This window comes from Lemur catta, chromosome 23 (genome assembly GCF_020740605.2).
Source record: "Lemur catta isolate mLemCat1 chromosome 23, mLemCat1.pri, whole genome shotgun sequence".
NCBI lineage: Eukaryota > Metazoa > Chordata > Mammalia > Primates > Lemuridae > Lemur > Lemur catta.
The window spans coordinates 4,061,868-4,086,442 of NC_059150.1; the positions used below are offsets into that span (position 1 = coordinate 4,061,868).

The following is a 24,575-nucleotide window of genomic DNA, read 5'->3' on the forward strand; positions in this document are numbered from 1 at the left end:
AGATCCTTTATGACCTAACCTGCCTGCTTTCCTAAAGTCTGCTGTCCTCATTCTCCACTCCCCCAACTTCCCCTTCTTTGTTGTGTGCTTCACTTTTGCTAAATTACTTATAGATTCCAGAACCACTCATGACCTCTCTTGTTTCTGAATCTTTGCACAGGTTCCCTCTGCCTATAATGCCTTTTCTCCCTCCCACCTACCCAAGCTTTTTTTTTTTTTTTTTTACTCTTCAAAACCTAGTGTTAAGTGTGCCTCTTACGTGTTCCTGTATTGGTCTTAACAATGACATTCTCTCATGATACTCATCTGTTTCCTTATGTCTTTTCCACCAGACTAAAAGGTTCTTGACAGTAATCATTTGACTTGTCTTTGTAGTTTTAGTGCCTAAAAACACTTAATTCTTTATTAAGAGAATGAATGAATGAATCAATCAATCAATACTAAAAAAGAGGGGGCGGGGAAGCAAGTTGTGGATATGGTACCTGATCAACTACCTTCCAGGTTTGGAACTTCATCCTCCTTCTGAGGACTTGAGCATATACTACTTGAGTTGGAATCAGCTCACTTTCTAACTTTGCTCCCTTCTCCTGCAGGCATCTCGTCATTTGCTTTTCTTTTGTCTTCCTGCTCCTGTGACCCTGGGGGGGGGGGGCGGTCATTAATTGCTGGAACATCTCTTTATGATTCCTAAGGTTGCTTGGGAATTGATGTTAGAGAAAAACTGGTCTAGGGGTTTGGGGAGGTTTTTGTTATTGTTGCTGTTGTTGCTCTAGCCTGGCTCTCAATTTTTACCTTGTTGAGACTGGCTTTTCTTTTCCAGTGTCTGCTGTTGAGAGAATCTGTGTTGGTAACCATTTGATCTTGGGAGGGTAGAGAGCTTTCAAATAAAAATGTGGAGAACTATTTAGTATGGAAGAAGCACATCTATAACAGGCACACATCAATGTTGACCTATTTTCTGGAGATCAAATTGGAAAAGCTAAAGTATTACGTTCAAAATGTACCTAGACTCAGGCTTGGGTTCTTTGCACACTGGGGTGCTTATTTTAATCATGTATTGCTTGAAATGGCCTCATTATGCGTTTTGAGAGCTTCATTTGGGATTTGATAACTGTTAGGTCTTTTTGGGAGTTTCCCTGCTCAGTCATGAAGTGTCATTCCATGGTTAGTGTGAAACTGCCCTGATCTTGCGTTACTTTCCCAGGGTGTTACCCTAACAGACCTTCAAGAAGCAGAAAGGACTTTCAGCCGGTCGAGGGCAGAGAGGCAAGCTCAAGAGCAGCCTACCGAGAAGCCGGTAGACACCGAAGGCCTCGAGGGGAGCGCTGAGAAGCATGAGCCCCCAGCAGTCCCAGCAAAGGAAGCTGAGGAGGGCCGGCAGCCCTGGGGCGGGAGTGTGGATGAAGAGGTGAGCTCCTGTTCGCTGGCATGTGCTATGCTCAAAGCAGAATGAATAATTTGGGGAATCTCTTCTTCAATAATTCCAGTGCTGTGTTCTACTTTGCAGGGGACAACTCACTCTTTATGCCTGTCTTTAGTTGGCAAACCTGTGTGACAAAGAATTCAGAGAATGACAGTCCTTAAGTGGCCATTTTTTCTTCTAGGAGTTTATTAATGCTTTTGAATAAATGTCTTTCTATTCTAATAAGAGAAGCTGTAGTTTAATAAAAGGCAAATTAAAATATAAGCACTTATTGAGTGTTAATGTCATGTGCTGTTTGAAATATTTTATGTTTCATTTCATTTAATCCGCAAAACAACCTCTGAGGTAGATATTATTATCCCTATTTTGTATATGAGGAAATTGAGTCACAGAGAGGGTAAGTAACATGCCTGACATTTCACACAGCTAAGAAGTGGCTAAGCAAGGATTTGAACATACGCAGTCTGACATCACAGCTTACTCTTTGCCACTTAACGTATTGTTCTTCAAACTCTTGCAAACCTAAGAGCTTGCAAAGCACTCCTGGCTGTCACTGTTACGGTGGACATTTTGATTTATGTTCAATTTCTCGAGTGAAGTTGGTAGTCAAAGGGCTTGGCTATGCGCAGTGGCTCAAGCCTGTAATCCTAGCACTTTGGGAGGCCGAGGAGGGAGGATTGCTTGAGGCCAGGAGTTCAAGACCAGCCTGGGCAACATAGACAGACCCTATCTCTACAAACAATAGAAAAATTAGCTGGGCATGGTGGTGTACACCTGTAGGTCCCAGCTACTTGGGAGGCTGAGGCAAGAGAATCTCTTGAACCTAAGAATTTGAGGTTGCTGTGAGCTATGCTGATGCCACTGCACTCTAGCCTGGGCAACAGAGTGTGAGAGCCTGTCTCAAAAAAACAAAAACAAAAACATATAAGGTTATATTTAGGGTGACTATAACTCCTGGTTTACCTAAGATGGTTCCAATTACAACTGTTGTCTCTGTGTAATTATCTTTACCGCTCTCAAAATTGTCTCAGCTTGGACTGATAAGTTTTATGGTCACTGTAGTTACAGAAGAAAGGAATCTCCTTCTTGCTCTAACTCTGAATGGCTACAGTTCATAAACCGAGGTTCTGTTGTATATTTTCTTTGTTGTATAAGCTACTATTTATTGAGTACTTATTATCAGGTGTTGTTCTAAGTACCTAACACACGTTGTCTCAATCCTCAAAGTCCTCTCTGAGAAAGGTGTTATCCCTATTTTACAGATGAGGATGCTGAGACTCAGAAGTTAAGTAATTTATTCAAGATTACAGAGTTAGGAAGTGCTGAGGCTAGAAATTGAACCAAGATCTGTTTGACTCCAAATTTGCTATGTTTTATTGCTTCTGTCTTTATAATTTATAAGCAAAAATGAATACAATTTGTGCATTGTAAACTTACTGTGTAGTAAGAATTTATCTATCTCTGTGCCTTCAATGAACCAAGTTAAGGCTTATTGGTCAGACTCAGTCCTAACTTTCAGGAAAAAAAATTACAAAGGGGAAAATAGGAATTTTTAAAAAGTTTCCATAAACCTAGTTATGGTAAGTTGGTAGAGTATTCAGAAATTGGTAGAATTAGTCACATTTGAACTCTGTTCCCAGATAATTCCTATATTCTGCTTCTTCGTATTTCTGAGCTTTTTATTTTTTATGTAAACCCTGCCTTTCAGCATTCCATCTTAAAAAGGCCGTCGTTCTTATTTTCATTCCAAAATCAAAGAAATTTTTATTTATGCAGTTAATGCTACCTAGTGCCCTTTGGTCAATTTAAGAATAATTTGCCTGGATTGCTATCAGTGTGATGGTATTCTCAGAGTAGGAGTCTAGAAGCTGTTTTTTTCTGACTAATTAACTTCCTTTAGTTCAAAAGGTATTTATTGAGCATCAACTACTAATAAGGCTCTTGATACAGGAAAAAAGCCATTTTGAGTAAACCTGCTGTCGTTATCCTTTGGTTGGACTTGACCTCTAATATCTCATCTTGTGGATTATTTCCAGCCTGTCTGTCGTCGCCTGAGGTGTCCAACTCAGCCAGACAAACCCAAAACACCAGTGTCTCCTTCTACATCAAACCCCTCCCTCTACACCAGTTCCCATCTGCTGCAGACAAGTAGATTTTCAGCCCCTGATTCCGAGAGTTCAAAGACTCCCACAAACACTACGACTACAAGGGAAATGGACAAAAATGGTATGTAGAGCTTCCAAAAATGCAGGCCCCTCCCCAGTGTACTTGCCCCAGATTCTTAAAATTTGTACTTTGCTTTGTCTCTGGCCAGAGAGTGAAGAAGCAGATTTGGATGATCAGTCCTCTAACAGGCTGTCCATCCGAGAGAGGAGGCGGCCCAAGGAACGGCGAAGAGGCACAGGCATCAATTTCTGGACAAAAGATGTGAGTGGATTGGTCTGGGCAGGGGGCATATCACATGACTCTTGGCTGCCATCCTTTCAGTTGAGCTCAAAAGAAAGAGTCCCACGCAGGGCTGCGCAATCTTGTAGATCGTCAAGAAATATTACTGAGGAAAAGAGAAGGGTGAGTCAACTAGTATGGGACTGGCTTGGTATGTTCCTGCTGGATCCCCACTACCTAGAGCAGTGCCAAGCACATGGTGGGCACTCAGTAAGTAACTGGTAAAGAACTAAAAAAACTAGAAATTTACAATTACCATATACACAAATATAATAGTCTTTCTTGGAGAAATACGCCAGAAAAAAATTTTTAAAAATAATAAGTGAGTAATCTTGTCAAGTTTTAGCAGTCCTCCCTAATATTCCCTGAATGTCATATAGTTTAGTCAGCAATGCCTTAATACCACATATAAGCAGAGATCCTAACTAAATATTTTAGGAGAGCTGTGAGAATTTCAAGGAACTTAAAATCTGTAAGTAACACAAGGTCATTTGACTCAGTTTTACTCTTTTGGAGGAAAAAAAGGAACGAATAATAAAAAACAGATTAAAGACGGGTGCACCAATGCTTACTATCTCCGAAGAGGCATTCAGTACTTTAATTCATCCTCTTCCATATCTTTTTCTGTACCCTCCTCATTCAGCCTTGCTATTGGCATTTTAAAAACAAGTGGCCAATAAGTTGAACAAGAGGTCCTGGTTACCAATAATTCATTTGAAAATGAGATTAACCTACTCAGTAAGACAAAAAATGAGACAGTAATAGTCGTCTATTAGAAACGATTTTTTAGATTAAAGGATTTCATTGTCACAGGGCTAAATAGACTGATGACTGTTAACAAAGATGACATTAAGTCAGTCTGTCTTAAAGATATCCATCTTCCTACTGCGAATGATTTGACGTTTTTGACTACAGGTGACCTTTCTAAGTTGCCTGCCTGTGATGGCTGTTCAAAGTAGCAGTGACAGAGCATCACTTGGTGGTCAGCTCTCACGGCCCGCGTTTGAAATGCCAACGTGCATAATTGATGGAACTGACCTTGGTGCTTTCGGGGGTGCCTGTGACAGTGATCCTCTTGATTTTCTTCCTCCTTTCTTTCCAGGATGATGAAACTGATGTCTCCGAAGAGGTCAAAAAAGCATGGGTAAGTGACAAACCAGTGAGGCATGTGCCTTTAGGGGTCAGTCTTGCTCTTGTGCATACAATTTTAGTAAAGAAAGAGCAGGCTTTGTGTAGATTTGAGTTGAGAGGAAGTTTGGAAATAGACATTCCTCTGAGAGATGTGGCAAGTGCTACTTGGTGGTACTATTCTCTCGTGTGGTGTAACATGCCCATGCTGTTGAACCAGTTTCCACATTTTTCTGTGCCTGCTGCCAATCTCTAACGCTGTTAGAGGATCCATCTTTTTCTCTCTTGGGAGTGTGTTATTGGATTGTGTAAAGTACTTTGAAATATTTGGAAGAAAAGTGAAGAGTGTGATACCACTTCCCTTATGTATCTACACTAATAGAGAGGAACGTAAATATGAGAATGTAAAACATCAAACATTCCAAACATCATTTATGTTTGACTTTGAGATGAGATTAAACACCTGGCCTCTTACATAACTCTGACCCCTTAAGGCCTGGCATCCTGGCATCCAACTCTCCTCTGTAGTAAAAGGCTGGGTCTCAGCTTTCCTGAAGATACTCTAAGCTCCTGTGAGCCACTCAAACACAATAGAAAGTTTATGGTTTTCTTTTCAGTACTATTTTCCAGGAAGGAAGAAATTTGGTTTTGACTAAATTAATTGAAATACAGGTGATTTTCTGTTGAAATTATGTAAAAAGATGACTTTTTGGTACCCTACAGTTTATTGGAAGTATGTTCTTAGATTGTATTTAGTAACCCATACTGAAAATCAACAACTAACTCATTTTTAGCAGAGGAGATATAAATAGTATTATATATTGTCTTTTATCTGGCTATATTTTAGTCAAGATCCAAAACAGTAGTGGCCATCCAACAACCAATGTCCATAGTGATTAATGGTGACATAGGTGAAAATTGCCTGCCCTTGGTTGGAACTGGAGCTGCTTCACAAAGATGAGCGTTGTCGTATGGAAATAGCACGTAGAGGTTCCCTTGGGGCAAGAGTGTGTGTATGTGTGTCTCTCTGTGTGTGCAGATAACAGCAACTCTTAGATTCTTTAAAGGGCTTGGAAAGGCTTTCGAGGACAGGAAGAATGAATATTAGGAAAATTCCTTTGGGGAGTTATAAGATGCCTAAACAGAGAATCCAAACAATAGGTTACAGAGTTTTGAAATGGACTATGATCTCTAGAGGGTTATACAGGCCATTTAAATCCAGGGAATTGCAATAAGAAGGTTTTGTTGTCATTGAGTGTCTTTTGTCTATGAAATACTTTGTCCCTACTTTTTTGATCTTGGCATTAGCAAATCCTAATCTGGGGCACCAAATAAGGAAAATTAAGATGATGTTGATACAGTGCTTTCTGGAGAATTTCATTTTAGGACCATTGACTTAAAATTATGAGGAAAAGCAGAGACTGTTGAGGTTCAGCATGCAAGTCATTTGTCAGACTGAAAAGTATTTCACTCATCCAGTTGCTTGTTTACCATGTGTCAAGCAAACTCCAGTGTGAATCTGAGAGGAAAATAAACAGCCTCTTATCTTTAGACTGGTAACTTTGAATGTATACAGGTGAGCCAGGGTTGGTATAAGCATATTCCAGGCTCCAATCTCCAGCCCCTCCAACAGTGCAGAAGGGAAAGCTGATGATGAGTCAGCACAGGATGAGGCATCATTTTTATAGAAGTCTTATGTTTGTTTGCTTCAGTTTATTTCGGTAAACCTTTTATCTGTTTTCACCCCTGAGCACACTCTTCTAATGCTAGCAGGCCTGATGTCATTACCCGTATGGGCCCATAGAGCAACATACCTGGTCATAGCTGAGTGTAAATTGCTGGAATTCCACTTGAAGACAATCAGTAGTGTCTTATGACCACTCTGTCTCCTGTCTCCATGTCCATCCATCAGATGGTAGAGTTGACTCAGCTCTGCAACAACAAATGAGCCAGTCAAAGGAGGGGCAGGGGCATTCTGTTGAAATGACACTGTTAGCTAATCAGCACAGATACTGCTGAGAAGCCAGGGCATTTCTTTCTTTTCTTGGTTTTTAGTTCAGTAAAACTATGTCTGCTATTGAGGTCGTGCAAGCTCCCTTCTCTTCCCTAGCTCACTCCTTAAGAGTAGTGACATCTATTATTTTTAAAGGTAGCTTTTCCCAAGACTCTGACATCTATTATTTTAACTGAGATATATTTTACAATTAATAAAATGCACAGATTTTAAATGTACTATTTGGTGAGTTTTGACACTTGTGTATACCAGTATAACCACGACCCAAATCAAGATGTAGAACTTTAACATCACCGTAATAAGTTCCCTCTTGCCTCCTTTCTATTCATTTCCTGTCCTGAGAGGCAGCCGCTCTTCTGATTTCTGTCACCATAGATTAGTATTGCTTGTTCTTGAATTTCATATATATAGAATCATCTAGTAATAACATTTAATTTTAAGGGTAGGAAGGAAACGTCAATGGTTATTATCTCTACCTTATGGCTCCAGTCAGAGTTAGAGATAAATTATTCTAAATATGTATGGATTTTGTTTCCATCTTCTTAAAGATTTCGAAGAAGATTCTTTAATCGCTCACTCATATATCAGTAACAACCACAAGGTTTGGAAGACCTGGTGCTGTTTAACCTAAATCTCTGTTGAGGTCATTGAAATCCATTGAAATTCATTTCTTCTTTTATATACATAGAAAATTGTAACCAACGTTTACATACAGGTAACATGAATGGCCAGGAATGGCCCTGGTGTTTGCTCTCAGTAGAGTATTTGGTCAGGGAAATGCAAATCAAAACCACAGTGAGATGATATCTCACCCATTTAGAATAGCTGTTATCAAAAAGACAAAAAATTAAATGCTGGTGAGGATGTGGAGAAAAGGCAACTCTTATACATTATTTGTGGGAATGTAAATTAGTATAGCCATTATGAAAATAGTGTGGAGGTTCCTCAAAAAACTAAAAATAGAACTGCCATATGATTCAGCAGTTCCACCACTGGGTATTTATCCAAAAGAAAGGAAATAAGTATATATTCTAGAAGAGATATCTGCACTTCCTTATTTATTGCAGAACTATTCACAATAGCCAAGATATGGAATCAACCTAAGGGTCCATCAACAGATGAATGAATAAAGAAAATGTGGCATGTATACACAACAGAATACTATACAGCCATAAAAAAGAATGAAATCCTGTCATTCCGACCAATATAAGTGAGCCTGGAGGACATTATGTTAAGTGAAATAAGTCATGAACTAAAAGATGAATATTGCATGTTCTTACTCACATGTGGGTGCTAAAAAAGTTGAGCTCATAGAAGTAGAGAGTAGAATTGTGGTTACTAGAGGCTGGGAAAGGGAGGGGGAGGGGAATAGAGAGAGGTTGATTAACAGCTACAAAATTATAGCTCAATAGGAGGCATAAATTCTAATGTTGTGTAGCAACGAAAGGTGAATATAGTCGATGATAATGTGCATATTTTCAAATAGCTAGTAAAGCGGATTTCGAATGTTGCCAACACAAAGAACTAATGAATATTTGAGGTGATAGATATGCTAATTACCCTAATTTGATCATTACACATTGTATACATGTATTTAAATACATCACTCTGTACCCCATAAATATGTACAGTTATTACGTGTCAATTAAAAATAAGATTTAAAAAGGTATGTGATAGACCAGACCTGCATTGCTGTGATGGTGACACCAAGGAACAACCAACATGTTTAGAAGGCTGGGGACCCTACCTAAGCTCAGCATAGTGCTGGGTTTAGTCCAAACCCATCCCCATTGGTATATCCGTGAACCAGCAAGACTGACAGTGAATATACGAGTTGACATCTTAGCACCTCCTAGATAGATGTGTTTTTAAAAATTCTGTTTTATTATCTGCATTATGTATATGACAGATAGTCTCTGGAAATCTTAATAAATCCTTTGTCTTGCAAAGTGAAAAAGAAACTTTATCTGAATCCTAATTTGAGGAATAGGGTTATTCTAACTGTACCTGAAAATGATTTTATATTCAGGAGTGTGTTGGCTGTTTTTAGGTTTTTTTTCCACTATAGTAGTAATTCATAGGATATTTGCCCTGGAAGGAACAATCACAGGTTCACCACAGAAGGTGATGGCCATTTGGGTTCTTTCCATCTTTTTTTAATTCTTATTTTTGTTTTTTTAAGAGACTGACTGTGTCGCCCAAGCTGGAGTACAGTGTTGCAACCATAGCTCATTGTAACCTCAAATTCCTGGACTCAGGCAATCCTCCTGCTTCAGCCTCTTGAGTAGCTGGGACTACAGACATGCACCGCACCTGGCTAATTATATTTTAACTTTTTTAGAGATGAGGTCTTGCTGTGTTGCCAGGCTGGTCTCGAACTCCTGGCCTCAAGCAATCGTCCCTCCTCAGCCTCCCGGCGTAGCTGGGATTACAGGTGCCAGCCACTATGTGCAGCTTCTTTCTATCTTTTTTACCTGCATCTTTGGCCTGCCTGCCTTTTGCTTTACATGGGGTGTTATCTACTGTATTATTGTTTTCCTCATTTACGCCTCTGGAGCAGACTGTTTCCCAAGCCAATCCTGTTGTGTAATTGAATTTATCACTAGAGGGCACAAGTGCTCAACAGAAACAATGTTGGTGAACAAGCAGAAGCTGAGCAGAAGATAAATTGCTTTTGTTTTAAAGGAATTGTTGAAGGACTTGGTGCAATGTAGTAAAGGTACTTGCCTCCCATCTTTTGGCGTCATAGGGTTGGAAGGGAGTTTAGAGATGACTTGGGTTAGGAACCTGATTTTATAGTTAAGAAACGGAGGCCCAGAGAAGTTAAGAATTCTTCAGGGACGTGACGTCTCTGCCAGGTGAGCACCCTGTGCCCTTTTTCAGGGAACCCTTTTATTTAACCCTAGTGAAGCAGACCTGAAACTAGGGCTTACGTCCTTTTCCATTCCCTATTCATCCGTTTGATGTTTTTACTCAGCAGGTTACATGTTCGAATTGACTTGCTAGTAGCATCTCACCTCCTTGAGTGAAGGAACGTCTTCTTGAAGGACAACTTAAAAGTCTGCTCAGAGTATCAAGACTCAGTGGGTAGAGCATCAGCATTCTTCTGCTGTCCTTGACATAGGTGGGTAGTGATGCCTGTCAGGAAGTAAGAATTTCCATACTTGTATTTTATTTCCCTAGAATCCCTGTTGCTTTTAGACAAATCAGGTGGCACTTAATCTGAACAAAATCATCGAAGCCTTACCCTCAAAGTTAGCAATGTAGCTGCCCCAGTCCAGAATGGAACCAGTAGGTCTGGATTACAAATCATCCGTCAAAAGGCACTGGTAAAGGAGATGTTTGTTATTCAAGAATTACTCGTGGATATCAAGGTACCTGCCTTAGATAACTGGTGATGTGCTAGTGGAGAGATCTGTTGGTAATGTGTTCTAAAAGAGGTAAGCAATTAATGTAACGTTTTCAAACTAAATAAAAGAGAGAACGCACCTGAAATTCACTGGCAAAGCTTGGTTTTGAACTTGAACAGAAAATAAGTGCCCCAGAAATGTCTCTAATACCAGAGCCATTAAGTGTATTTTTTATTTTATTGCCTTCCCTTTTATAGGTGTCTTCCCATTCATTCATTCAACAAGTGCTTTCGAGTGCCTGTTACGATCAGGTGCTTTTCTGTATTCTAGGGATGCAACAATGAACAAAAAGCCCTGCTCTTGGTTTTTACGTTCTAGCAGGGGAGATGGATAATAAAGTAAATAATATGTTAAAATGTGATAAGTGCTATGGAAAAACCGTGTAGAATGGGGTTGAAGGAGTCAAAAGTGCCAGTGTGACTAGGAGGGAGACACTATAAGTAGGGTGGTCGGGACAGGCCTTAATGAGGAAACATCATCTGAGCCTAGATTTAAAGGAAGTGAGGTGAGAAGCCTTGTGGACATATGGGGGTAGAGTGTGACAGGCAGAGGGAACAGCAACTGCAAAAACCCTAAGACAGGTGCCTGGCATGCTTGAAGATACGTGAAAAAAAATCAATGTGGCTAGAACAGAATGAGTGCGAGGGCCAGATGTCATAGGCTGATAAATCATTATAAGAACTTTGACTTTTGATCGGAGTGTGTGGATAGCCATGGTAGAGTTTTGAGCAGAAGAGTGACATTATTACACTTATATTTTAAAGGGTTACTCTGCCTGCTATTTTGAAAAATATACTCATGAGAGGACATCAGTAGAAGCAGAGACATGAGGAGGCTATTATAATAATCTAGGGAAAACCTGATGGTGGTTCGTGCCAGGGTAATAGCAGATAGTAAAGATATTGAGAAGATGTCATGTTTAGATATGTTTTGAAGTTAGAACCAACAAGATTTGCTATTGGCTTTGATATGGGGTGAGAAAACAGTCAAGGTTGACGCCAAAGCTCTTAGCTAAGGCAACTTAAAGGATGGAATTTTCATTAACTGAGATGCAGAATACTATGGGAAGAATGGATTTGGTGGGGGAAAAGCAAACAATTGGTTTTGGTTTTAGAAGCATTAAATCTAATAGGTCTGACTGACATATTTCCACACGGAAACATCAAGAGGATGGTGAAACAGGAATCTGGAGTTCAGATAAGAGGTCCAGGCTGGATATATAAACCTGGGTGTCAGTAAACATGTAGCTTGTATTTAAAACCATGACATTAGATACAACCACCAAAAGAATGAATGTAGACATAGTAGAGGCCCAAAAACAGAGCCCAAATTCAAAGTGAGGAGAGGGGGAAGAATCAGCAAAGGAGACACTTGACTCTGAGAATATAGAATGTAATTTCCCACCTTTTCAAAAACAAAATTGAATAAAACACAGAACAATAGGTAGTTATTCTTATTTTACTACTTTTTTCTCAACTTGTATGGGGATATTACCCATGAAATCTGCTTGGCCTGTTTGTATTGATAAAAGGGCCATGCAGTAAAATAAGACGACTCTTCTGACATCAGAGGGATTCTATTCACAAAACATGTCTGCAAATGATAAGTTAATTCACCTCTTGGTCTCCTTTTCTTTGCCTAATTTTCCTCAGTTGTATTACATCTTTTTTTTAACCTCGCCAGCAAACTGCACAATGTTTTAAAGAATTTTTTTAACCTCTCTGTTACTTCTTTGAATAAGTAGTACTTCAATTTCAGGTAAGAAGAGAATTTCTTTGAAACACTTTTATTTCTGGATGTTATTGCATACTAAAATCTGATTTAACTCGTGATGGCTAGAATAGCAATTATAGACTGAATGTAGAGCTGAAAAAGACTTTATAGGCCACCGAGTTAGCCCTCTCGTCTAAAAGATAACGACTGAGGCCCAGAGAGATCAAATAATTTGCCAGGATCACACAGTTGTATTCGTAGTCCACAGCTGTTACACTACCTTCCAAAGGCGACTCTTTATGTGTGTTATGTATCTTATGTCATACTGTATACTGTTATGACAAGCAATATAGCATGGTAGTTAAGAGTGTAGACCCAGGAGCTAGACTCCGAGTCTACACCCCAGCTTGACCACTTAACTACTTCGAATAAGTTACTTAACTTCTCTGTGCTCAGTTTCCTCATCTGTAAAAGGATGATAATAATATCTACCTCTTAGAGCTGTGAAATGAAAACTAGCCAATACATTTAAATAATTAGAGATGATTGAGATCCATTTAAATTATTTTCCAAATCTACAAGTCCCTAAATCTGGATGAGAATAAAGCTTTTGGAATACTTTTATTGACGTTAGAATCATGTTATGTTGAATTTACTTACTAAGTTTTCCTCAGAGTCAGAGAAGTAGCCCAACTCCTCTATAACTCCAACATGTGTTCTGACACATACCTGAGGAATAAGTTTTAAAAGGGATTGCTGAAGTTAGGGAAAAGAAACGAGTAGAAAGGGAAGGGACTAGGACTAAGTGTTTTGCTTAGAACTCTTTTCAGTACCTGAGCAAATCAAATCCCTGCAATTTCTCTGTCAATCAGGCAGGCTTTCCTTTTTATGTCTAAATTGCCCCTCCCGTTTATACTTCTCTGCCAGTGTTTCCAACAGTCCTAGTTTCATAGATCTTTTGTTTCCCCCCCACCTTCTGTCTTCGAGTAAATAAGAGCCGTTTTTGCTATTTCTCTAATTTTTCACAGCTTTGCATCTGGTTATTTGCTGGATCTTTTCTCTCAAGAAGTGTTTTTTAATCTTATAACTTAATCTTGCAAAGCCCCTTTGTTGGCTAGAGGGTATCCAGCCACTTTCTGTCCACTCTCCACCACCGGGCGACATCTTTGCCATTCTCCTTTTAGGTAAAAATCCTGGGTCTGTTTTGCTTTCTCCTCTCTGGGACCTGATTGCCTAATATGGTAAGGTATTTCCCAGACAAGACTGGACTGCGGAGATAGAACAACAGTTTGACTAAATTTAAAGACACCGTAGGTGCGCTGTCAGATAGAGTTAGTTATTTATGTAGTAAGTAGTAGGTTTTTTTTGCTATATACTATATAACAATTGTAGTCATTTTTAAGCAAGCTTCTCTTGCTTTTAACAGAGTTAAAGGGATAATAAAATATAGATTTTTCTCCCCTCAATCTGTCTTTAGGCAGATAAGGAGAAAAAGGAAAAGGTAGTTAGCTTGTCCCCAGAATGGGAGGGTTTTGAGAAGTCTGAGAAATTTGATAACATGTTCATAAGGATATAAAAACTAAGGATAGATTTAATAAGCAATGGCTGTTATAACCAGTCCTATTGTAGCCAGGCCCTGGAAGTTGGCAGGCATTCCACATGCAGAAAAGCAAGCTGTCCTGGCTTTTTAGAATTGATGACAACGGGCAGTCCTGAGGAAGGAGATGGAGATTGAGAAATGGCAGCCAACCAACTGTGTGTGTGGGAAGCTTGCTGTTAGCCAGTGCTCACTGAAGAATCTTCCCTAGTGGTTGACTCCACATTGACCTGGAAGGATCTGTCCTCTCACTGTACGTTTGCTCTTGCTTTGCAAATGTAGTTTCTTAAAATACTGCAGATGCTATGATTTTCTATATATGGGTTGTGCCTTGCTCTAGCCCAAGCTGTATAAACCATCTTAAGAACAAAGTTTCTTTTGGTATCTTCCTTTTATGGACTCTATTAATTTTAGGTTATGCTGTTGCCAAGGAAATCTCAGTAATCAAAGCTCACATGTATTCCTTTGGGACCCTGTAATTTTTGGACTCAGTGTCCCATTACATCAGTGAATTCTGTTTTATTCATAAATCTTTTTTTAAGATAGAATGAATTGACCTTCAAGGTATCTGTCTGGGCTTCTTTCAGACATATTATCTGAAGATGTGTAAGGTTTATCCAACTACTAAGGATAGAATAGTTAGCCTCTTGGCCTTTTCTTTTCTTCTGATTTTTTCCTTCTACCTCCAACTGCCATCACGGTATTAGTTTGTATTAGTGACCTGTTACCTTATGTCCTTGTGTTTGGGGAACACTGATGAGCTTAAAACTCTGCTGGAGCTTTTTAAAAAATGATTATAAAAGATAATACATTTAATTAAAGAAAATTTATGAAGTATAGAACAGTATAAAGCAGTGGTTCTCAAAAGCAGCAGGAGCATTTCTGGAAGAGGTTGTAAAAGTTCCTAGGGGTACTTTCAGGCGACAATAGTGGTGGAGGATATTCTAAATGCATTAAATGGAAGGGGCCAGAGGTGCTAGGTATCCTGTGATGTCCCACATCAAACCAGTGTCCTGAAACTTGCTTGGCTTTTGACTAGCTCCCTTGACAGTCATAGATGAGAAAATCTATTATCTGAGCCCAAAACCAAACTTGATTTTATGTATAAACTCAGTTTTTGGAGGGGTGGGATGGTATAGGGGGCGGCAGTTCAAAAAATTCAACCACAATGTAAACTGAGGAGAAATTATACATGGTTTTATATTGATCCCCCCGACAACAATGCCCCTTGTATAATGACTGCATTGTACTACACATTCTACTGATCTGCTTTTGACCTCCACCTTCACAATGATTCTCTGATGTGTGCAAATCTCTACTTCATTATTATGCCTTCCTGTGTTACTAGCCCAAGAATTAATGCATTAAAATACATATTTTATTACAAGTTACTTTGCTTGTATTTCTTCATGTTATGTTATTATGATTTTAGCTAAGTTTTGTATCAGTGAATTTAATTTTAGGATAGTAAAGGTGGGGCGCTGTTCAAAATGCTTGTAATAGAAAGGGGATTATTTTTGCTATAAAGAATAAGAAAAATTGTCCATAACCATATTATTCAGAAGAAATTGTTGTTAGCATTCTGGTGAATTTTCTGCTGGTATTTTTCCAAAGTTTTTCTTTTTCAAGAAAACATATTTAAAACCAAGTACTGACATTCTTTAGAAAAGGATCATTTTCAACTTGAGCATTCCTGGAACCCCGTCATTGCCATGATGACAATTTCGTAAGGTTGTCTTTAAAGCACTTGGGTTTTATCAAAGTAGTCGGTCCTATGATAGCTTTGATCATAGAAAGCCTCCAGGAATAATTGTTCCCCTTTTAGTTGGAGTCTAAGGGTTACCTTGGTTACAAAGTATTCATTTCTTCTGTTGATAGCATGGCTAGAGCGCCTTAACCATGGCTTAGGTTTAGCTAATGTTAGAGTTCTAGTCCCATGATTGAGGTAGAAAGCTTAGTATGGGATTTGAAGGCCTTTTTCAGCAAATGGAGTGTTTATATATTTTGCCCCAGCAGGAATGTTGAGCTTGAGGCATTAACAGATGTTGCCTTTAAAAGCGTTATTTTGGTAGGATCTAAAAGGTAGGCTAGTTGGAGTGAAAATGTAAAGATGAATGATTACAACCTACTGGTTTTAATTTTTCTCGATGCCATCTCAGTTTTCAATCAAGCAAGTTTAGGAATCAGATCGCAGCCATTTAATGACATGAATCTCTTCATAGAGATTCACAGTCTTGTAACCAAGTGTGATCCTTTAAGGGATACAAATGTTCACACAGGTGTACCTTAACACATTTTTTAAAATGTGTACTTTAAAAAAAAACTGCTTGACTTTTTTTATGCTTTAACAGTTTTAAAAATATTTTGTTACAACCTTGAACCCTATGCCTTAAACTATGCCAATATTATTAGTTACTGAGAAGAAAGGAGGGACATTTTGTAAACTCATTGGCAAATTAATAAATAGCTCAAACTAAAATATTTATTATGGCCCTGCAGCTTATAGCTCTTGTTATGTTTCTGAATTTTTTTCAGGTGATAGAAGCATTTTAAGAGGAAAATAATATGTTTGGATATCACATCACCAAATAAAACGTTTTATACTTTAAGATGGCATTTTACTTAGGAGTTGGGGGTGACTTTCAAAAGTGATATGCCAAACTGGCGAATTCATGGGGCCGTTTGTGGGAACCAAATGCTGAGTTCTTCATTTCTCCAAGCGTCTAGTGTGGCTACTTGCCAGCTGCTGTGAAGAGTCAACACTCAGCCTGTCGGAGGCTTGTGAGGAGGGAAAGGTGTTTATTCCTCTTCTCCAGTAATGTGATCTGGAGAGGGACAGTGGGAGCAGGGCCAGCCTAGTCTTCATCTTTGGCTCATAACGTTCTAGGTCAGGGATTGGCAAACTTTTTATGTAAAGGGCCTGAATAGTAAGTATTTTCTACTTTGCAGACCATGTAATCTTTTGCAACTACTCACCTCTGCTGTTACAGTGGGAAGGCAGCCATAGACAATATATAAACAAATGGGAGTGGCTGTGTTCCAATAAAACTTTATTGACAAAAGCAGGCTGGTGGACTAGAATTGGCCTGCAGGCCTCTGCTCTAGGTTACTGATACAGAAGGTGTTGGCTGATGTCAGTGTCACTCGAAATGTCAATTTTCTCTCAAGCACTTCTCGGATAACTCGGCATTTTTCTAATTCTCGATTCTTTATTTACTACCATCAACAGTTTGTGGGGGGTAGTCATCTGTTTAGAAGGATATGTGTTTTTGGGACAGCATGAAGGAATTTTGGTCATGCTGCAGGAAAAAACCTGTAAAGCTTCCTGAACAAGAAAGCGAAGGAGAAAGGGAGAGTTGCTTCCGTGTCATTTTAAATATAGTTTCTCTGTTACGTTTCAGTTTGTCACCTTTTGATGAGAAAGCCTGAAATGGTTCTCCCAGTGTCCCTATCTGCTTCTCTCATCTGATCCTTTTCCTTCATACCTCCCAAGGACTAGGCTTTGAGATTAGCTAAGATTTACAGTTGAGACTATATATTCACTTGACACTTAGAATTCAGCTTTTCGTAGATGATGATCATAAGTGAATTCGCCTTTAAGGCTCACAGATTCTTGAACGGGTGCCTGCCAGAAGATTGTTAATTGGTGTCATTCATTTTAATTGCTGGCTGTCATTTGAATTCCTTGGTTAGGAGTAGATTATGGAATGTAGTAATCTTTCTGCCTTGTTAACTTGTAGTCTACTGAATATATGCAGGAAGAACTTCTTGGGGATTTGTGCAGGAGGGGACCAGAAATCTTCAAAGTGTTGACCCTGTGCTTGCTTGAAGTGGTAGTTAAGAGGCGTGGATGTTTGGAAAGAGACGCTAAAATTCTGATTCTTCAACAACTTTAAGGAAAAAAGTGATGAAAGCCAATATGTCACGATAAAGACTAACATAAGGTATGGGACTTGAGCATGTGTTGGCACAATTAATTTTATGCCAAGTAAACAAAATCAGATCCTTTCTTGAAAGCAAGGATTTACCCAGGTATGATATGTTGTCTGAGAAGGCCTCCCTTGGGTCACTGGTGACCTCTAGTGCTCTGGAATAAAACTAATGAAATGTTATTTGGCCAGCTTATAAATAATTTCTGGAGTGCTTGACCTAGAGCTAAGAGCACACGTGGATACTGATACCCAGCAAGCTGAGCCATTTTCAATGATAATAACCTAATAGGTAGAGCATCTATAGTAGTCTTCCTCAAACTTGTCAATAAGAATCACTGGGGACATTTGTTTATAACATAGATTTTCAGGCCTCTCCCCTTGAGATATTCTGGATTAGGAGGGGACATGGTGGTAGAGGGTGGAAGGCCTGGGAATCTATATTATAAAAGTCTCCCAAGTGATTCTTAATAAGAAGGTTGCTAGTCTGACAGACAGTGTACCTAGAGACAAAATGTTTAGGGATTGTTAACATCCCAGGTAGGTCATCGTTGAATAGGATTAATTATAACACCCTGACAGAGTTTAGAGCCAACTTCTACCCCTTTCTCTCCTCCAGAAATGCAAACTGAACCCAGAGTACAAAATTCTCAGCAGCCCTCTAATATAGTCTGATACCATTCGGGAAGTCTTTTACCCACACAGCAGCATGTTTGTTCAGTCCTCATGTATGTATTGATTACCCACCATGTGTCAGGCACTGTGCATTCGGGATACAAAAATGTAAAAGGTAGACAAAGTTCCTGCCCATCATAGTACTCACATTGTAATGGGGCAGGAGATGTTTCTGTTAGACTTCCCAGTCGAGATGTCAAGTAGGCAATTGTCAAGTAGGAATCTGGTGTTCATGGGAGATACTAAAGCTGGAGAGATTTATATTTGGGGGTCACTGCCCTAGTGATGGTAGTTAGAGTCAGAACACCAGATGAAATCACTGAAGAAAAGGTCAGTGATATTTTCAATGCTATTTTCCAAGGTTTAACTTGTAGAGCAGTGATTATCCACTTGTCTTCTTCCCCAGTATTCTGAGGAATATGCTGTACTCACATTTGTAAATGTGGTTCAGCATCACAGTGACTCTGAAGCAGAAGCAAGCACAAAGGGTACATTCTTCGGGGGCAGCCTACCAAAATGACGGTGGGACGCTAAAGAGAGCCACTGCTGTGCAAAAAAGAGTAGACAGTTCAGAGCAGAGCCCAGGGCATAGCAGTGTCTAAGGGACAGGCAGGGGAGAAGCAGTACTCTTGAAAGAGATCAGTAAGGAAATGGTCAGAGAAGAAGAAAAAGAGCCAGGAAAGAATAGCATTCCACCAAATAAGGGAATGAAAACTTTCCAGGACTCAGTGTGACAGAAACTTAACTTCGTATAGCTCGAGCATAAAGGCTTGTATAACTGGGAAATCTGCGTACCAATCTTGGCCTGGCTTCCAGCATAGCTAAATCTAGGAACCTGAAACTTGACCAGAACTCTGCCACCTTCTTCGTATAGACCACGGAGGAAGAAAGACCTTCTCTATCCTAGTGTCTGTATATCTGATTGACTCTGCTTGAATCAGGTGACCTTCCCTGAAGCAATTTCTGTAGCCAGAGATTAGAAGAAACTGAGTTAGATAGGCAATAAAGCATAAGGGTTAAGAGCCTGAACGCTGGAGCCAAATTGAGTTCACATCCCTACTCTGCTACCTACTGTGTAACCTATAACAGATTATATACTCTCCGTGCCTTAGTTTCCTCAACTCTGAAATGGAAGAACAGTACCTACTGTACAGGTCATTTCTTTAAGTGAGATAATATGTATAAAGTGGACAGAACAGTGTCTGGCACATACTAAGTGATCAATATATGTTAGCCACCATGGTGATAATGACAGTGGTAGAGGTGGTAGTAGTGATAGTGACGAATAAGAAACAGGAAGAGTAGCTACCACTTGTTGTAGGGGTAGGGTTAGGAGAGGGTCAGCTACATGGAATAGGTTCCCCACGGGAAATAAGGATTCTGTTACCAAAAGTAAGAGAAAGGGATAAAGTGCTGGGAAGACAAGCCAGAGCTACCAGCAGGCCTCTGTAATCATATCCCGTAGTTTGAGAATTGGGGAGTATCTGGTGGGTTTGGCAATAAGGAGATACTGGGGCTGTGAGAGCGGTTTGGTGGAGTGGGGCTGGGAAGCACCAAAGGGATGGTATCTTCTCTTTGGCTCTCATCTGCGTGTGGTGGTTCTGGTGGATTTTCTGGGGGTTAATAGCCTTTGGTTAGTAGTCATTTGCTTTGTGGGCATAGCGCCAAGATCGTTTGCCATTTAAAAAAAAAAAAAAACTTCACAAAGGATTTATGAAGAGTTCAAACAGATCTAATCATTGTATCATTTGGCACATGGTGGTGCCTGACTGACTACACATTTTACTCCGAATTGCTTCTCCCTAACGATCCTTACTTTGCATTTCTGCTTTCTCTACTTGCTGAGAACAGATGGTAGATAACATTCTTGCCTGTTCCTGCAAGGATGTCCTGAAGGAATAAAAGGCAGTTATTTTAACTTCTGCCTCAAAGGAGCATTTTCTGCAAGTTATACTAACAGTTGAGTTACCAGATTAGTTAAGTATAATTGTCAGGTCCTCATTACTGGTAATGTTGCCTAGACCTAACTATTTTCTCTGACCGTATTTCTGCTTTTTCTGTGTCTGTCTTGTTTATAGAATGCTTTCAGAGAGAAAGCCTAATTCAGGATTAACAAAGTTCTGCTAAGCCACTTCAAGATTTTTTTAGCTAAAGAAGTTTTTACAGAGTCCATTTGTGGGAAATAGCTCTTAGAGTTTCTAGATTAATCTAGAATGGTTTCCTAAAAGAAAAGTTTTAGAAGAATTATTACAGGAACCTTTTCCTCCCAGCTGTCCCCTCTCCAATTATATCATCACCCCAGAAAAATGTCAGAACAGAACTGTGTAATATAAATATGAGGAAAAAATCAGGAACTGAGAGTTCTAGCTTCCAACTTTACCATTAATAAAAGCATATTACAGTTTATCAGATTTGTTCTATGAATAAGCCATTTCCAGCTATGTGTTTAGGTTAGTTCCTTAAAGTGTCTTTCAGAATTTATTTCCTGAAAGTATTATGGTTTTTTGTTTATTTTACTGCAACCTACAATTGACCTTTCCAGGAGTAAATTTGATTTAGACAGTAATGATTATTAGAAAATTATTTCAAAATAGTTAAGAAATATAAGAGAAAGTAACAACCTCTTACTAGTGTTCAAAACTACAAATTAGGTCAGGCACAGTGGCTCATGCCTGTAATGCCAGCACTTCAGGAGGCCAAGACAGGAGGGCCACTTGGGACCAGGAGTTTCAGACGAGCATGGGTAATGTAGCAAGAACCTGTCTCTATAAAATAAAAATAAAAACTATGAAGTTATAATGAAGCAGCATTTTTTTTTTAACCAATCATAATAGGCAAAGACTCCGAAAAGATAATGGCCAATTTAGCTAAGAGTTAAGTGAAATGGGCCTTCTTATAATGATCGGGAATGCAAATTAAGGATTCCTTTTTGGGAAGCAAATGGCCAAGCTATTAAAAGCCCCAAATTGATTCAGAACATCCACTTATGAAAATCTATCTCTAGGACACAGTTCTAAATACGAAAAAACAAAAGCCTTACACACAGAAATTTTTATCACAAAATATATATAGATAGTCTATAGACATTCATTCAACAAATATTGGACTGCCTACTATGTGGAAAGCTGTTTGTTAGGCACTACTGAAGAAAACAGGCTTAGTCTATTTAGCTATTTAGTCTATTTCCATAACAGTGGAAATATTGGAAACAACCGAAATGTCCAGAACTCTGGCAGTAATTAAGTATGAATCATAGTTTGCTTTACCATTCTCCACCTCCTGGCCATTTAGGCGTGTTTCCTTGGAATAGAGTGGAGTATATGGCAGCCATTTAAAAATGAGTTACAAACATATGTAATAACCTGGATAAACGCTTACGATAAAATGTGACTGAATGAATTAGACACAAAACTATATATATATCACAATTATAACTATGTGAGTTATAGAGGATACCCAGACCCAGGTAAAAAGACCGAGAAAGTCACCAAAGTGTCAACAGTGGTTGTGTTTCTATAATGAGACCAAATGGGACTTTTTTCCACTTTTCTTTATTTCTAGGATTTTCTTTAATGAGTCCGTGTTGCTAGTATAATTTTTTTTCCCCTTAAATGCTTTGGTAACAGAAACTTACAAAAAGTGAAGGTTTGCATGAAAGTGAAGACTGCTCAGTGGCCATTTCATGAACTGAATGGGAATTTTGTCAGAAGAATTTATCCCTCTCTTCTGATTGGTTGCCTGTTTCAGCTGTGGTGGAATATGGAATAGTATGGATAGGAATCTGCTGGACACCCACCTCTAATACAGTCTGTGTCCATGCATACAGCAATGTAGATGGTAAGATGCTTTTTCTTGTTTTTTAGAAAACAGTGTATCTTTAAGATGCTATCTGAAGACTTGGGACTATGGCTACCCACGTGCTAACTCTCCATCTTTCAGACTTACAAAGTCTGAATCAGCTTAGTTTTTACTGCATTGTAGTGAAATTAAACAGTTCATATAAATTCTCATTGTGACCCATAACCAAAGCTTTAAGAAGCTCTGAGATTTTAATCTTGAGCTTTCCTTGCCACCTCAGTCCAGTTTTTAAATTCTTAATCCACTCTTCCATCTATTGAGTAAAACTCCAGTTTTACCCTTTCGTTCCTCATTCTCTTCCCTACATTTCTATTCACATAAAATTTCTAATTGTTCAGACTTTGCAGTGGGCAGGGTCAGGTCTCTCATATGCTGTAACTTCGTTGTCTGCTGCTTGCTTAGTTTTACCTCTGTCTGCACTTTGATCTGGTCAGTTTGAGATTGAGATTGAGCTGATCTTCTCAGCTGTCAGGAATAGTATGTTTGTAGAAAAGGCATCTTTCCCTTTGTTGTGTCTGAAACTTGTGATTAGGGTTTTTGTTTTGGTCTGGCTTGGTTTGCCTTTTCTGTATAAAACTTAGGTTGTGTCTACACCCACACAGAAACTTCATCCAACTACCAGGCTGTTCCTTTGCAGAGTGGTGATCAAACAAAACTTTGCATCTGGTGATTCATTTGAAGACTGATTTCAGGAATGCATGGTTTTCTTCCTTTACCTGGCAAGTTATTTACTCAGCAAGCTGAAGAATGGAGGACTCAGCCTACTTAGAAAGTACCAAACTGTTGAGGTCACAGAAAATTATTTCTGGAAGCTACCATTAGAAGCTGTTATCTAGCCTAACTCTTACTTTACAGATGAAAAACCTGGGGCCTCCAAAGAGGGCTGATTTAACCTAAGATACACAATGACTTAGTGGTAGAGAATGAATTAGAACAGTTCCAAATTCCCAGTGCAGCATTCTTTCCGCTACACTGATGGCTGTCTTCCAGGCACAGAAGTGTAGGTTGGTGCTTATTTCATGACTTTGCTGCCTGTAGTGGCTCTTCCTGGTGCTGTGGAAAGTCCCCTCTTCTTTTGCTCAGTCTGATTCAATTTATGGGAAGCAGTGTTAGAGTTTATACGTACGGTTATAATACAGTCTGCTGCTGTTCCAAGTTTCTTACCTTTTTAAAGTCATTGTCCCTCCATTTCTGATTTTCTAGTACATCTGCTATTTCAGTGTTAAAAAAAATTCCAAATAATGAAAATTTTCTTCTTCTACAGTTGATTCTGAGTTTGAACTTCGGGTATATATGCTAATGCTTACAGACTGGTGAGGTCAGGAAAATTGAATTGCTGTTATTGCAAAAGTGAAAGCTACTCTGGGACTTCTAGGTTGCGATGGTAGAATGAACACACCTGAATCTTATCCTTCCTATTCCGTAACAGAGAAATTATGGGTAAATACTTTTTAAAGATTTAAAAAATTACATAGTCATATTTCAAAATAAGAAAGAAAGTCTCTTTGAGCCAGTGATAAAGAGAGAAGCCACTGTGCTAGGGGAGCTATGAATGAATGTGGGCAGTTGGGTATTTTGCAAGGATCCTATCTACTCAGTGCATGTATCCAAGACCCAGAAGCACACTGCAAATTGAGGCTGGGTTAGTCTAGCTTATCCCAGCAGTGTTCAGCCAGAGATAAGATGCTTGCTCCTGACCAGAAGTACAGAAGGACTGACAGAAGCAAGCAACAAATGCTGGAACCCACTCAAGATAGAACCTGGACCCAAGATATTTTGGGGGGTAAAAATCCAAAACTAGGCTACCTAGAAGGAAAGAGAACCCAGAGCTACCAACTCAAGGTCTGGTTCAAGGTAGGCATCTTATCAGATTTAATCTGCGGCCACTTGAAATTGCCCTATAGATACAGGTACTGACATTTTTAAATTATCATAAAAATTGAGCCCTCAAAACATTGCAGAGAAACCAATAAAATCTAAGACCATGAAAAGCAGCCAAGAGACCCACAAGTGAGAAAATTTTTACCTGAGAGAAAAGAATAATCTGAAGAAGGTTTAAAAATAAGTTAAAATTCTCAATATGCATACCAAAGAAATTAGATTCCACAAAATAAAAATAGCAGGTAACGAAACAAAAACAGGTGTGAGAAAGAACACTTAGAAATCTTGGAAGTGAAAAATTTTACATTGAAATGAAAAAGTACAATATACTATAACATAATTAAAAGAACAGTTAGACTGTATAACATACTTTTTACAGCTTAAGAAAAAATTAGTGAATTGGAAAATAGAACTAAGAAAATCTTTCAGAATGCAGTTAGAAAGAGGTAGAAAAGATGAAAGACAGCCAGATGTGGTGGCTCACGCCTGTAATCCTAACACT

At 39.0% G+C, this 24,575-nt stretch overlaps 1 protein-coding gene across 7 annotated transcripts in view; it reads left to right on the top strand.

The window, feature by feature from the left end:
- Positions 1–24,575, top strand: part of PPP1R12B (protein phosphatase 1 regulatory subunit 12B) — a 175,757-nt gene that overhangs the window by 97,421 nt on the left and 53,761 nt on the right. For all 7 annotated transcript variants that reach the window (XM_045536244.1, XM_045536247.1, XM_045536249.1 and 4 more), the window contains 4 exons: positions 1,205–1,408; positions 3,460–3,649; positions 3,738–3,850; positions 4,971–5,012. In XM_045536244.1, coding sequence (XP_045392200.1) covers positions 1,205–1,408; positions 3,460–3,649; positions 3,738–3,850; positions 4,971–5,012 — 549 coding nt within the window. The remainder of the gene's footprint in view (positions 1–1,204; positions 1,409–3,459; positions 3,650–3,737; positions 3,851–4,970; positions 5,013–24,575) is intronic.